Here is a 15,994-nt window from a genome sequence, read left to right on the forward strand (position 1 = left end):
GCCCTCTGGAGGATGTGAGCCAAACTTGAAAAACACATCAGTAAGGAGAAGTGTAATTACCACTCTAGGAAGCAGTTACCACGTAAGGTTAGTATACCATAGATTTATGCTTTAAAGACATCCTAAATATTTAGAGTGTGTATAGCTTTTCTTTATACTTTAACAGAGTCCAGTAGTGAGAGGATAGATGCTGTGTGAAAGTCAGAGAGCACCCGAATGTCCAGTATTTTAAGGTAGGTAAAGACAGAGTGAGAGATTATTGCAAACTTTGTTTCTCTCCTAAAATCTCCTCACATTGACCAAAGGGTGAATGTCTGATGATTTTGACAAGTATTTTGTTTTTTCATTTCGTCGTCACAAGCAGTGTATGTGTGGGATCAAAATAATTATTAAACATGAGAATATAGAATAACACTTTTTTGTAACCTTTTATTAGTTGTTTCAACGTCTTTAAGAATAGGCCATTATTTATAACCCAGGGCATAGCGAGGACATTTTATGTTTTAGACTAAAAAGAATGAACAACCAGGCAGATTTCTTTATTCATCTGTTCTTTACCAGCTACATTTCAATTCAGTCGTTTACTCAGCCTTCCTCTTTGTCTTTCCCTTTCTGCCATAGCACCTACGGAAGCAGAAACTGCAGGTCTTGATGAAGAGGAGTATGAGGAACAGAGCAATAGCGAGGAGGAAGGCCAAGACATCCAGGCTGTGATATTGGTACCAGGTGAGTTCATGGGCCTGGACCCTCAGGTGCTTTGCTCCTTTGTTTCTCATGGTGAACTCGATCCAGAACACCGCCTCATCCCGAGGACTCATTGGTCTGTCGTGGAAGATACTGGACAGCCTCATGGCATTCTCCTTGTACCTGTGAGTGTGGATATACAGATAAATTACTCTTGGATTGTTACGTTTCTTCCCCTTACAAAGAGTGTTAAACTCTCTTGTTGACTGACATATTGAAGGACAGGGTTATAGAATATCCTTCATTAACTTGTATTACCCGTCAATTAGTTATTCAATAGGTTATATTTTAAGCATTGCATTTCATTTAATTAATTAAACTTTTTTTTGTAATATTTATTTTACAAAACAAGCTGTTAGAATATGAAATATAAGTGCATGAAATATAAATATAAACATAGACTGTGCGGTCAGTTTTCATGTGAACACGCCAAACAGATAACAAATGGGTTTCCCTGCACTGGCAGCAGAGGCCAAATGAAACAGCCTTTTTGCCCTACAAACGAATATCTGAAAAATAATTGATTCAAAGGAGTAAATCCTGCTGCATTGGGTGCCCTGTGAATTACTTTGGGTGCCCTGTGAATTACTTTGAGTTACCAGAGATCGACCTCAGTCTGTGTTCTTACCCTTCAAAATCACATACAGCCTTTAGAATTTTCAGTTAACTCGACTTTTGGTGTCATCATTTTAAAACCTAATCCCAACAACAATGCCAATATATGAGAGGAAAAGGTCATCCATGATTTCGTATTGTCTTAATGACCTTGAAACACTGCTGTACATTGAACTGATATCCTAGCACTATAGCTCCTTCGAGGTATGTTGTCAAATGTATTCTCTTCAAAAAGCTATCTTTTTTCAATACCTTTTTATTAGACTAAAACATACCAAGATATATAAAATAACTTACGATTTCTCATTGATGACAGTTTTGACTGCATCTCTAAGGTCCTCGGTCTTCATTGAGTGAAATTCTACAGAAAGTGCAGCTCCTTTAGTCTTCATATGGACCATGTTGTGTGGCTGGTCACCAAACAAGGGGATGCCCACCATGGGAACACCGTGATAGATGGCCTCATATATCCCATTTGCGCCACCATGGGTGATGAAAGCTCTGGTCTTGGGGTGACCTGATATTTTACCAAAAATAATGAAACATGTGTTACTCTCTTTACTCAGGACTTTCTCTAGAGCACATCTCTACTCTTCTTTATGATGTGACTGCTATACTATACAAACTGAACATTTGAAAAAGCTTGGGTTAGATTCCAAAGAGATTTTACAAACTGCAGAAACGACAATCATGCACACAGTACCGGACCTCATGGTTTGTGCTTTTAGTACAGCTTTTAGACACTCTGGTTGTTGGTCCAACCCAGGTATAAGCTGTCCCAAACGGTTGAGTTTGAATGGTATTCAAAGAGATAGTGAGTAGGTATTCTCAAAAACATTGGAATGTTAACTCAAAAACATTTGAATTTTTTTTTGTGTGCTGTTGATGTACATTCTTTTTATCATAAAGAAATGTACAAAAGAAATGGAATAAATACCAATAGCATTCAAAATGAATTTGGCATTTGGTAAGTAATTCTGTAGTGTATGAAGTTCAAAAATGTTTGATACTACTGTATGATAAATAGGGAAAGGGACACAGCCTAAATTGTGTGGACCTACGTGTACTGCATAGGTAACTTTTCACTGGATAAATAAAAGTTATTAATTATCCATTTAATACATTTGTAAGGGTTGAAATATCCCTTATTCAAAAGGACAACCTTTACCAAAATAGTATTACTATGCTTTCTGTCATAGTGTATGTCTCTTTAGGATTTTGTTCTGTGAAACGAAATTATGATAACAGATGTGGTGGATACCCATTTAAATGTGAAATTCATGAATCTCTTTGTCAAAGGATTTTATTAAAGCTTTACTTACCCAGTAGATCATTTTGTGGGATCCAGTCGTATATTCTAGTGTTGGCACCCAGAGTCGCTGGTTTTTCTCCACTGTATTTCCACAGCACCTTAAAACAATTTAAAGTAAAATAGTTGTATTTATCTCAACATTGTAAAACATTGAATTAGCAATGGTTGATCTTTAATTCTTAACTTGGCGGTTTTAGGGATCTAGTTAGTGGGACGGGTACCATAATTCGTTTTTTAACTTCATCTTAACCTCTCCCAACATCTTCCTAAATGTTACATTATTGTTAAGACTTTATTGTTCCTCCTTACCTTATGCCCTACACATCGGCAGGACCTATACGTATGCATTAAACCTTAGTTTTGGTTTGGGGTCCATCCATCCATTGTCAACATCTATTAAACGAAGTCTGGTCGCAAAGGTAGCAGTTCCAGCAGATGGCCCCAAACCTGCTTTTCCCAGGCAAACCTTTGACTGTTGTCCTTGCCTATACACCGAACAGCAGTTTTGTGTATTCGGCCTTCTTGGAGACCTTGAACAGAGTCCTGTATGGGGCACCTGAAGGGGACTACTTCGTCTTGCTAGGAGACTTCAATGATCATGTAGGCAATGATGTAGACTTTTAAAGGGGTGTGATTGGGAGGAACAGCCTCCCTGATCAGAACCCGAGCAGTGGATTATTATTCTGTCCTAGTCATAGATTGGCCATAACAAACACCAAATTCGAACATAAGGTGGCTCATAATTGTACATAGTATCACGGCAACCTAGACAGAAGGCCGATGATCGATTGCATCATCGGACCTGAGGCCGTATGTCTTGGACACTTGTGTGAAGAGAGGGACGAAGCTGGCAGTTGGCAAACCTGGTAAGCCCAAACATGTGGTGCGGGTGTGACCGTTTAAAGCAGGGGTCGGCAACCCCTGGCACCGTAACCAGTGGCACACTAGGAATAAGTATGCAAAATATTTAAATTGTATTTTCGGATCCTGAACGAGACCGCCGACAGAGCGCGTCAACGCAGCCCCGCTCTCTTTATCTCCAGGTGACTTTCTGCCGCTTTCCTCCGTGGTGCAGTGCTGATCGTTTCACCACGGAGGAAAGCACTTCACTAATTGCAGTAGGCCTACCCATAAGGAGCTGTCAAAATGCCGCAGTTTTTGCGTGGTTGTGTATTTAGTTGAAAGCCCAGTGGCGATCTGCTCATCTCTCATCTAAATAATATGCTACAAAGGGGCGGACTGGCCATCTGTGTGTTGAACTTTCATGTCAGCTCCCAGACCGTAGTCGAGTAGGGCAGAAGCAACAAGCTTCAGGTTCAATAACCCACTTTAGCTTAAATGACTGGAGAGAGGCGAGCTCTTCTTGGGAGGCCGTTGCATTTATTTAGCTGTTCTTCTGTTTCACAAAATACATCACAGACCTCTGTTTTTCTGCTTTCCCGTTTCACTTCCACAAACATACACACGTTCCCTCACTGTCGCTCTACCATCCACAAACACACATGCACAAGCCACACCCCTCTCTCTCTCTCTCTCTCTTAAAGGCACAGCGATCTCATCTCACTCTGCATGACCCTAATATCATAACATGTGTGCTCTGGAGAATCACAGAATGGACGATCGTCCTTATTATTATGCCGTTTAAACCAATTATTTAAATGTGTTTGTTAAATTCAGCATCATGTAAGTTGTGCTGACAGGTCCACACACTGCTTCCCCGCCCTCCTGCTGATAGTTGACAAGCGTCAAGCTCCTCAACCCACCCCCCCGTTGATAATTCTCGAACGTTGGCACGCTGATAACAAAACAATTTTTAAATGGCATTTCATATCAAAAATTGCCGAACCCTGGTTTAAAGCCTCTATGCTGAAGGTTCTGCTGGGGGCTGTGACCTGTGGAAGGTGCAGTGACCCTTGAACATCCTAGTGGACAAAAGTGGTCAGGGAACCCATCGCACTGAAAAAGGAGGTCTTCCGCCTTATGTTATCCAAGAGGAGTCTGTAGGTGGTTGCAAGGTACTGACAGGCCCGAAGGACAGCAGCCATAGCCATAGCAAAACTATAGTAGCGGATGTGGGAGTTCGGAGTCGGTCAGCACCAAAACAGTTCTGAAAACTGTTGGACACCAAAGGAGGGAGAAACAGGGAATCATCTAAGCTGTATTGTAAGGAGGGGACACTGTGGACCTCAAATGATAGTGTGATAGGGCAATGGAATTAACAAAAGGTTTTCTCCCTGGAAGAGGGTTATTTCAAGAAAGGATCCATCTTGTGTAAATATGTCACGTTCTCGTTGTAACTCTGGTTGGAGCGGCTCGGAAACACATCTACAGCAGTAACATGATGCAACATACACATTAATGCACCAGGATAATAGTAAAACACTGAAAGGGAACATTTTATTGCACCAGGAGCTATCTTGGGACTTTTACTGTGACAACGTTGACTTGCCTGTGAATAAAAAATAAACCATAGTGTTGGTGATCTACAGTGTTGTCATTCTTCTTTGAACAGCAAGAACGCTAACACCCTATTTCAACAATCACACTTCCTGTAATTGACATAATTAATAGATAATTTAGCTTCTCACGATCATTTGCTGTGGCCCACTGATGTTAACGATCGTAACTGAAAGGCTGCCTGCCAAACGTAAACATTCAGCCACGTGACTTGCAAACTCTCGCGAGAGTTTTACACTAGACAATCCTTTCTAGCCATAACCCTGTGGTAAACAACACCTCAGTGGTCCCGGGTGTTGATGAGATTGTCCAGAAATGCTGAACCTCTAGGTTTTATGAGACTCATAGATGTAACGGCTCACAAACGTTGTGTGGAAGTCTCGGGCAGTACCTAAGAAGTGTCAGACCCAGATGGTGGTTTCCTTATTCCAAAATAAGGCCCAGGGTGGATGCCGACTACAGAGGCATCACATTACTCAACCTGTGAAAGTGTACTCTAGGGCAGTGGTTCCCAAAGTGGGGGGCGCAGAGGCATGACAGGGGGGGCGCGAAAGACCAGGAGGAAAAATGGTTATTAAAAAAATAAAAAAAATAAAGAAATCATCATTTCAAAAACGATTGATTTGAAAATAATATGATACAGTACAGTACTATTACGTCTGGGTCTCTGTGTTTCATTAAAGCTCGGCTCTGTGTGTGTGAAACGAGCCATTTTGTGCGTGTGCGCGAGAGAGCGCACTGGTACCGGAGATCGTTGTTGTTAGCTTCTGGTGCTAGCGAGCTACGCTAACGGATATAAGGAGTTTTTTCAACAACAAAGTGGAGGAGAGTCCTCTCCTGTCAGACTGAGACTCAGTGAACTACATTTAGGACTCACTCAGTGTTATCTCAGTGGTTCTCAAACGTTTTGGTCACCATTAATGTAAACAATTATTTCCGAGGCACACATTTATATGATCATTATAGTTATAAAAAAATATGAGAATAAATGAAAAACAGGTATGAAATACTATATGACAGTAAAAAAAGAATAAAGTTTAAAAGGATGATTTGTAAAATATCCATAAAGAAAAAGTTAATCTGTTAACAGTTCTGTTTCAAATGGGTGTTGAGAGATGTATCCATAGATCTCTTCATTTTGCTCTCAAAGTGCACCAGATTGATGCATTTAATTCAATATTTAAAAATAAATCTTCCCGGGGGAGCTTGCCCCCGGACCCCCCTATGTAAGGTCCACACACCACCTATAAAAATAGCACTTTACCCCTGCTTACACCTATATGCCGTGAGCTGATTATCGAGCCTTCATTGTAACAGTTGCGGGTACGTTGTGTATTTGCGTGGGGATTGTTGTAGTAGAAAATTCCACTGTAGCGACCGGTACATTAATGGGAAACCCTAAATGTTTGAGCACCCTCTATGAAATGTCAAGCTACCCCACAGCACCCCCAAAATAAATCTCTGGCGCCGCCACTGAGCCTGACTTTTGTTGGGGGGGCCCGACTTTTGTTTTTCTCCAAAGGGGGGGCCTGACAGAAAAAGTTTGGGAACCACTGCTCTAGGGAATTGGGAAAGGAGGGTTGGACAGATAGTTGAACCTTGATTGAGGAGGAGAACTGCAGATTGTGGCCTGGCCCTAGAATGTTGGACCAGCTTTTTGATCTTGCAAGGATCCTGAAGGGGACCTTAGAGTTTTCCTATCCCATCTACATGTGTTTTGTGGATTTGGTTAAGGCTTATGATCGGGTAGGTTGGGAAATACTGTAGGAAGTGCTGTGGGAGTATGGGGTGAGTGTCAATGCTCAGGGCCGTCCCATATCTGAACGCCCAAAGCAAGAGCTGTGTCCTCTGCAGTGAGTAGGCCTAGTTTCCGGTGAGCATTGGCTTCCATCAGGGCTACGCTTTGTCAACCATCATGTTGTGACTTTCATGGACAGGAACTCAACGCTATTCATGGGGAGGGGAGTTGCAGTTTGGTGTACTTAGTTATTGCAGTTCTGCTCAGATGATGTTGTTCTGAAGGCATCACTGGTTTGCAACCTTCAGCACTCATTGCATCGGTTAGCATTTGAGTGTGGGGATAAGGATCAGCTCCTCTAAATCTGAGACGATGGTTCTCAGCAGGACTGTCTACTACTACTTTGGAGTAAGTCCTCACCCAAATTAAAGGATTACAAGTAGCTAGTCATTCAAGTGAATTCCAGTTGGCACAAAGAGATTGTCCTCTTACCTTTTGTGGGATCTGAGCGAGGGCTGAGGCGATCATGTTTCCCTTCTCTGTAGTAATGTTCTTGATGAATGATCCCAAAGTGAAGACCACAATGCCAGCATCACCAGAACTCTGCACAAACTCCTCCATATCCTGCAAAAAGAGAAACATTTCTTGATGTAAACCATCCAGCTTTTTCTTTTCTTTCTCTTGTGGTCTTTATCATTTAAAAGGAATCAAATGTTGTTGTTATTGTTTGTAAACACACAGCATTCAAAGTTGCCCTCTTCTGCCCAGCTCCACCAGTGAAAAATAAGGAGGCATGTCAGGAACAAAGCAGTGAATCAGATCAAATAAAACAATACACAGCGGTTACGTTTTCTACTTTTCTTCAAATAAAGTAAAATACGAAGAAAATGCATGTGACACACTTCTGATAGTGATGATTAAGCAGAATTATTGTTGTATAAGTCTATAGGCCTACATGTTTTTTAGGAAATACTACATAATATGTATATATATATATTAGGGGTGGGGGAAATAATCAACACAGCATAGTATCGCGATACTCTGCGTGGCGATATTGTATCGATACACTGATGCCAAGTATCGATATTTTATAATATAAACTTTTTACATTTTTTATTATTATATAAACTGTAGCATATCCCTCCGAAAGATGGTCGTACACTTGACTGATGATTTCAAATTCACAAGACACAAAACAACAAATACATTTAAGTTACATCCATATGAGCATTACTTTAGCATACCATTCAAAAAGTGAACTTCAAATAGTTAACAAAGTTATAATACAGTATATATATAAATTGAAATGTTGTTATCTCTGTTAATATATACTTTATCTCCGTTCTTTTTCTCCGTCAAGTTTTTGCTTTGGAAACAGTAACTTCCTGCCAATTGCGCAAAGTCGCCTTCAAAATAAAAGCATGTCTATAATATAAATCAGGAAGTTACGTTAAGACATGTATACAATTACAATGAAAGTAACAAAAACAATGCCATCTCCTTTCAGGTTCAAAGAACACAAATTGGATTATTTACATAAACTATTCATATTGCTAATACATTTTTTTAACCAGGAAGGGAAGACGGACATGGATATGACCCATGTGATTTGCAATATCTCAATATATCGTATCGCAATACTATCGTAACGTGGCTTAAGTATCGCGATAGTATCATATCGTGGGGAGTCTGGTGATTCCCACCCCTAATATATATATAAATGCCTGTGATATTGGAGATAGCCCTACCTCTGGTAAAGGTTTAGCCGGTCTGCAGTGGATTCCACCAACAAATTTGAAGTTAGGGAGGAAAGGACGAGGGAAATCAAAATCCCAGTAGGATCGCATCAACCAGATATCTGCTCTACCCATCGTCTCACAGGCACTGGTGGGTGTTCCTGTCACAATGCAACAGTTATGAGTAATATTTATAAAACACATTTTATGAAGCTAATTCTTATATTTCATATGAAAAATAATATATAAGTAACTTTGATTGCAAGCATTGCATTTGATCAAATCATCATTAGACATCATAAGGCCATTAAGAAAATCTGCTGTTACAACATTTTTCCTTACCTTTGACTTCGGAGTAGTATTTATCAATATCTTTAAAAAAAAAATTACTCATCACAATGTCTTGCAAAGCGTAGAAGAGGAAGTTCCACACTCTCTCCGAGAAGTCCATCTTGTCGGTCAGTTTGCTCATAGCTCCAGGGACAAAGGAGGGAGGAGCAGGGAGCTGACCACAATGTCTTTCACAGATATTGGCAATGGAAAAACGCAGAGAGAACACCAGGGGGATGCCCAAAATCTCTGCTACTAAGTCACTGCCGGGGTAAATTGGGTCAGCAAGGAGAAGGTCATATTTTCCCTCCTTCAACTTGTTCATGATGGTTTCTGATTTCAGCACGCCATCCAAGACCTTGAAAGTATAATGCATGTTAAGCTTCATCACATCTATGAATCTGATGTAAAGCTGAACATAGTTCATATTATGCATCTCGTAGACAAAGAACTGAAGGAACTCCTCAAAAAACTCTTCAATGGTTTCCTTTGAGACGGAGACGTTAAAGGGTTCATAGCCAAAGCGAGAAGGTTCACTAGAGTTCATGAACATGGACGTGCTCGGCACCAGCACCTTCACCTGGTGTCCCCTGTCGACCAACGTCTCCAGCACAGGCTTCATGTTAATCCAGTGGCTGCCTTCAGTATACCACACCAAAATGTTTCCCCCATTTGCGCTCCATGTCACAGAAAGTAGCAGCAGGACACAAACGGAGACATGCTGCTCCGGTTTCATGGTGCCTGTTTGTGAAAACCAAGCAATTGGTTAGAGGTAAAAAAAAAAAGCAGTGGCTGTCTAGTTAACGTTCAGAGTTGAAAACAAAAACAAAAGTGGTCTCTAACCTGTACTACAAATCCTAAATCGGTAAGCAAAAACATAACCTAGTTGTTACTGCAGAGAGACTGAATGAAATAACAGACATATAAGGATTCCAGCCAAGTGAACTTCGACACACTGAAGTAATTTGAGCGTGTGTGAGCTTGTCTTTTCTTGCGTAATAAATCTTTTGTGGGAGGGAAAACATTTCAAAAGCAGCTTCCTCAAAGGGGTGTGTGTGTGTGTGTGTGTGTGTGTGTGTGTGTGTGTGTGTGTGTGTGTGTGTGTGTGTGTGTGTGTGTGTGTGTGTGTGTGTGTGTGTGTGTGTGTGTGTGTGTGTGTGTGTGTGTGTGTGTGTGTGTGTGTGTGTGTGTGTGTGTGTGTGTGTGTGTGTGTGTGTGTGTGGCCGTTACGTCACTATACTCAGCAAAATCTCCAACGAGGCGTTCTGGGCCAGCACAAACAGGTCTTTTCTGTGTTAGAGTTTTACTCGCTACAGGGTGTACTTTGAGGGTTTGTGACTTTGCAGATCGTTTACATGCAGAAAAAACGGGGGACGGGTAATAACCAGAAAAGCATGTCATGGGGCCTTTAACATGGTGGTGTAGCATTTAGTTCTATTAATTGCTGTGCATAAGTACAGCCTCACACAATTGACAGCGTGTTTTCGAAATGCATTTAGCTGTAGGAAGAGGCAGCTGATTTCAGCTCAGGGGTCAGGTCGGTGTTAATATTCCGGAGGCGGGGGTGGTCGACCATGCCTTTAGGAATCAGTGGCGTTGAGTCTATGCTGTTCTTGGGAAATGTCACCAGCGACTCTTTGGGTGTTTAAATCTAAACTCTGGGTACTCAGGCCCCCTCATTAACATTGTAGATTCCTTTTGACGCTCGATTCAGGAGCGTCTGGAAAAACAATAAGCATTTGAATATTGAATTCAATGCCCTGTTGAGGGAGTCAGTGCCATTCAGAGTGTGTAAGTGAATCGTCCTCAGACCTCCCCTGGTGGCATAGAGGATGTGTGAGAGAAAGTGATGGTCGGTATAACAGCTTGTTCAGCGTATCATTGAGTCTAAATGTAAAATTCCAGAGAAAAATGAAATACAAGCGTAAAATGCTATGATTCCCTCTCTGCATTCCTGCTGCTTCCTTCCTTCCCTGCTCTGTCTTTCCACCACAGGGTAAGGGTTACAGCGCATTGCTTTTTGAAGTAGATATTTGCATAATCAGATTAGGATGCGTGATTGTCAGTGGGCTCCCCCATCAGAGGGTGCTCCAGAGGAGAGAGGGTGCTGTCCAGCCCAACAATGGATAACTCCCCTCCTCTCTCACCCTCCAACCCGCCTGCACCTGCATCCCACCCAGCCACCCGGGTTGCTGGTCGGCCGTGGCGGCAGTGCACGCTTGGTCTTGCAGCCATGGAGGGGGAGAGATAGAGTGGGAGGAAAAGGGAAGAAGGAGGGGGTTTGAGTGCATGACGGGAGTGGGAGGGCAGGGGTTGAGCTGAGATATTTAAACATGCAGAGTGTGAATTGGCTTTAAAGGGATAAAGAGCTCAGGGCCTATCGGTTGGCACCCAACTCCAGAAATTCTTTTTCATGGGCGCCTCAGCCGAGAGAGCGAGGGGCTGCCTGCACTGATCTGGTCCATTGTGATAACAGATTCAGACAGTGTGCTAGACGCTGATAAGGAAATGTGCTCTCAATAGACGATTACCCACATACTTGGGAGAGAATAGTCAATCAGGCAAATATACTTGGTAGAGGGAAAGAGACGCGTACAGATTTGTTATTATTTTCAATGCAGGGTTTCATAATCCTGCAAAAGTTGAGGTCAGGGTAATTCTCATATTGTGATTGGGTGATTTCTGTAAATAAGGTGTATCAGCAAAATGCATTACACTGCCTGACAGCATGGATGTGTGGAAAATCTGTCACATGCTATCCCGTTTCTAAACATGAGTGAATATTTAAACATAAGTCTAAAATACAACAAAACCTTCAACATACAAAGGATTCAGGTTTTAAAAATATAGTATCTCATATTGCCTGGTAGTTCAGTTATTAATAACCAGAGTAGTTTTATTTCAGTTCACCATGAAATTGCTCGATTTACTGTGAAATTGCACAAGAGGTAAATACCTCCCAAATTGATGCTGGGGGAGAGGCACACCGATGCTGTACAGTTGTTTTCACTCTCCCAATATGATTTATTTAGTGTGTTTGCAGCATTACAAAGAGTCACCTGTCAGTTCCCACAGGCCTCCAGTCAGTGTATCCAGCTGCCCTCTTCTCCGTTTACACACCATTAGCCAGAGTTTAACAGCGGCAGTGAAAGGGCTCCAAACCAACTTGGTGTTTACTCTTCAGCTCAGAAAGTTGCACCCTTTTGGCTTAAAATGTGTTACATTTTCCACAGGCACAATAGACGATTAGGCATGTCGATGTTTGACCTCAGGTCTAGAAAACAAACAAGAAGACGGGTGCAAACAAACCTGCTGATATTCCAACTAAAGCTAAAATACTTTACATTACAGTGCGTTCGTCATGTTCTGGACTGACAAAACATTAATCAACAACTGTTTTGATAATTAATTATCGAATAAAAAAACATACCAAATGTTTGCTGGTAGCGGTTTTACCATAGGGCTTTACCCATGTGTGTTTTTCCCCCTTTTTGAAATGAAAAAACGAGTAATTTGACATTTTAACTTTGGCAAATTATGATGTGTTTTTCTCACTTTTGTCTGACATTCTACAGACTTACCAATCCAACAATTAATTGAAAAAAATTGTTAAACCAAAAATGAAAAACAATCAGCACTTGGTTGCGCAATTTGAACTTTGGTTGATTTTTAACTTTTATTTATTTTTAGAGTTTGATGTTTTTTTCTAGAGGAACATTTATCAAAATGCACAGTAACATTTTGTATATTGATGCATTGGATTTGTAACCTTTTGTGGATGATTCCCATATAACATAAACAAACTGGTGGCTTCCGTCAGTTATCTTTTTCTAAAACAAGTTACACTCAAAGTTCTGCCTACAGTGCTTCTACGTTTTCCTGAAGCGAACTACATCTGCACATTGGTCAACTGGACAGTGTTTGACTCCAGAGTGACCTCCGACTCCCGGGGTCACAAGTTAAGCTGTCACTTTCAGCGCTCCTCTCACAGACCTCTGGTCAGTGGACAGAGAGCAAAGGTCAGCTCTGTGTCCACACGGTCATTACACGACCTGCGGACAAATGTTTCTGGGATAGTGAGCAGGAACAAAGAGGCGGTAGCTCCGCTCTTAACTTCACATCAGCTGTGTTTTACACAGGGAAATTATTTCATTGGAGACCAACATGATGTACCAATTCCACACTGTGTACTCATTGTAAATGTATTGTCTCAGTGCATTATCTTTGCTGTTACTATGCAATCTACATCTCATCCAAGTCTATACAAACAGGAAATGACACAATGTTGCTGTTCACACATCAATCAAACTGTTACTGAGGTTGTTTATCCAAGGATTTAATTGCTACTTTATTTTATTTATTTTAGGTGTTTCTGGTCTTGTTTTACCACAATTGTTCTTTCCAGTCACTACCCTATTTCACCTGTCACTTGTTTTGGGTAAACGCTTTTTACCCAAAATTGTGGGACAATTGTGTCCTTCAACACTCACAAATAAGCTGTTTTAGTATGTATAATGGAAGTTTTGGGCAATAACATATACAAATAATTGCATTTCAAATTGTATATAACACCACATTTAAAAAGTGTCAGATCCAGTAAGTAGTTTAAACTCTACACAAAAATGTAATCTTTCGTACATCTTGAAGTTTCCTGCTGTAAGAATTACAAACAATTAGTGACCTCTTTAATTAGACAAAGTGTTTTTTTTAGAAATCATTTATTAAATAAATAGTTCAAATAAATACGATACTGTATATATTAACAAGCACAGCAAAATAACTTAAAAAGGAGGTATAAGAAGATAAATAGCACTCTTCACAGTAGACAATCAATTCATAATCTTTGGCTATATGACATGCGTATTTTACAAAAGCTCAAATAAACACATTTAAATTAGAAGACATATGCGTTGTAAAATATGTAATTCATCGAAAGCGGATTGTCATTTTTGAAATTTCTCAACCCAATCCTAAGAAAACAAATTGCTCTTCAAGAAACACTGATAACTGTTGTGTAATACTGTATGTGTGAGAAACAGCAAAAGTCTTTCAAATAACTGATTCTTCTGAAGTCACATAACCTTTACAAACAAAAATAAAGGTCAGATTTAGTCTTCAAAAAACAGCATGTCGTAGAAAAAAGGAGAAAAAAAGTGCCCTTGGCTATTTTGAGACGATTGCAGTCTGGAGAATTGGCTGAGCCATTATCTATTCAAGTGCTGAATCTATTGCTTGAAATGAGAAATTCCTTAATCCCCTCCATTTTCCTCATCGACAAAACACCCTGTCATTGCAAAACTAATTTAGTTCCAGGCGGGCATTAACATGAAGACATGAAGGGAATATTGTACATCCAGGCTTTTACACATCCATGCAGAATACAAATTCATTTTCACCCGCAAATCATATTTGAACACTGATCAGCGTGGAGGCTGTACCAACATTTTCAGCCATGTTTGGAGCCCACATATATCACACAATATTGGGTCTTCTGCATTGAAACACGCACGGGTGACAAATGCAGAGACAAAAAGAGTCTTGAGAAAAAACAAGAGCAGTTTGTCAAAACCCCAGGTAAAGGGTCAGAAGGTCCACTCGAGAGTTTCCTTTTTTGTGTTTTCTACCAGGCCTCGGAGCTGTCGCAGCTGGAGTCAGGTGACGGGACCTCTGTGTCGCTGGTCATGGCCCAGGGGTGAGGAGGGGAGTTCAGCTGCTCCATGCTTCCTCTGAGGAAGGTGAGCAGAGCGGTGGGGGAGTGGCTGGCCGGCTGACCGGTCTGGCTCTCCAGCAGCTGCACCAGGAAGGTGATGTAGCGCATGGCCAGGCGCAGGATCTCGTTCTTGCTCAGCTTCTTCTCCGGAGGATGGGTGGGGATGAGCTTGCGGAGCTCCGTGAAGGCGGTGTTGACGTTGTGCTGCCGCCAGCGCTCCCTCGTGTTGGTGAACACCTTCCTGGTCATGGCGCTGAGTTGAGCTGCAACGATTAATCAAATTATTGATAAGTCGATTGATAGAAAATAAATCAGACTATTTTCATAATTTAAGAAATTGTTTTAGTCTATTTTTTTAAAGCAAACAAATTCCCAAACATGCCCAAATTCCAGCTTCTTTAATGTGAATATGTTAGGCTTATCTTTGTGATTAATGATAGTAAACTAATTTGATCAGACATTTAAAGATGTCACCTTTGGGAAATTATAAAGCGCACTTTTCAATTTGTTTTACATAAAGAATAATAATAAGAGTAATGAGCAGAATCACAGTAAATGTAAACAATCTTAGTTCTTAAGTGACTGACGGAAAGGAAAAGGATGGAACATTGTCCAAGGTACTGTAGTACTTTTCACAAAACGATACATTTTGATTGCACCAATTTACAAAATCCTTCAAGAATATTTACCAGAATCTATGTCGCTGTTTTCTGCTCCTTACTTCAACATACAGCTCTAATGTATTTTCTTTTTCTCACAAACGGACATTCCTTCATATTCTAAAGGCTTATTTTGGAAATGCTTTAACCATACTGCATTATTAAGTATTTATAAGCAGTATATACATTACTGATGGCTTTTCACATAGCGTACGCGACACGCAACATTTTCTGTAGGCACCCACATTTATGGCTGGTGTATGAATAGATAATAAACAACAATATAGTAAATAGAAAACAATTCAAAAGAGATGCAGTTGTTGTCAATTACTCTGCAATATATTAACTGTGAAATAGATGGGTTGAAATAGAGTTTAACCAAATAGTTTTTTCTAAAAAGCTTAATAACAAACAGCTCTTGGAGGAAAATAATCATTATAAACAGATCATTTGATATTCCGGTCAGTGCAAAGTGTTGTATAGAAAATCATCATCATAACACTCTGGCTGATTAATTATTTACTTGACCAAATTGGAAACACATGGCCTGAATGAGAAACGGAATCCACATCAGACGCCTCACCTGTATGTGTGCAGAAATGTGCAGTAATGTCAGTTTGAGAGTGGTCCTCCGCAGGTCACCGGTGTCCAGTGGTTCGCTGTGAATGTCCACTCAGTTGTGTCTTCTCATGC

At 40.7% G+C, this 15,994-nt stretch overlaps 2 protein-coding genes across 2 annotated transcripts; both read right to left on the reverse strand.

The window, feature by feature from the left end:
- Window positions 1–402: 402 nt before the first annotated feature.
- LOC307042994 (UDP-glucuronosyltransferase 2A1-like) lies at window positions 403–9,919 on the reverse strand. The gene is made up of 6 exons (XM_079687167.1): window positions 8,945–9,919; window positions 8,615–8,763; window positions 7,359–7,490; window positions 2,682–2,769; window positions 1,657–1,876; window positions 403–867 (listed from the first exon to the last, which is right to left on the reverse strand). The coding sequence occupies exons 1-6, from the start codon at window positions 9,666–9,668 to the stop codon at window positions 582–584; spliced, it is 1,599 nt and encodes a 532-aa protein (XP_079543293.1). The 5' UTR covers window positions 9,669–9,919; the 3' UTR covers window positions 403–581.
- Window positions 9,920–13,738: 3,819 nt separating this feature from the next.
- Window positions 13,739–15,969, reverse strand: tal2 (T-cell acute lymphocytic leukemia 2). The gene is made up of 2 exons (XM_079688904.1): window positions 15,885–15,969; window positions 13,739–14,905 (listed from the first exon to the last, which is right to left on the reverse strand). Exon 2 carries the CDS (start codon window positions 14,889–14,891, stop codon window positions 14,553–14,555), a length of 339 nt encoding a protein of 112 aa, XP_079545030.1. The 5' UTR covers window positions 14,892–14,905; window positions 15,885–15,969; the 3' UTR covers window positions 13,739–14,552.
- Between the last annotated feature and the right edge of the window lie 25 nt (window positions 15,970–15,994).

The sequence above is a fragment of the Notothenia rossii genome, assembly GCF_949606895.1.
Source record: "Notothenia rossii genome assembly, chromosome: 6".
Lineage (NCBI taxonomy): Eukaryota > Metazoa > Chordata > Actinopteri > Perciformes > Nototheniidae > Notothenia > Notothenia rossii.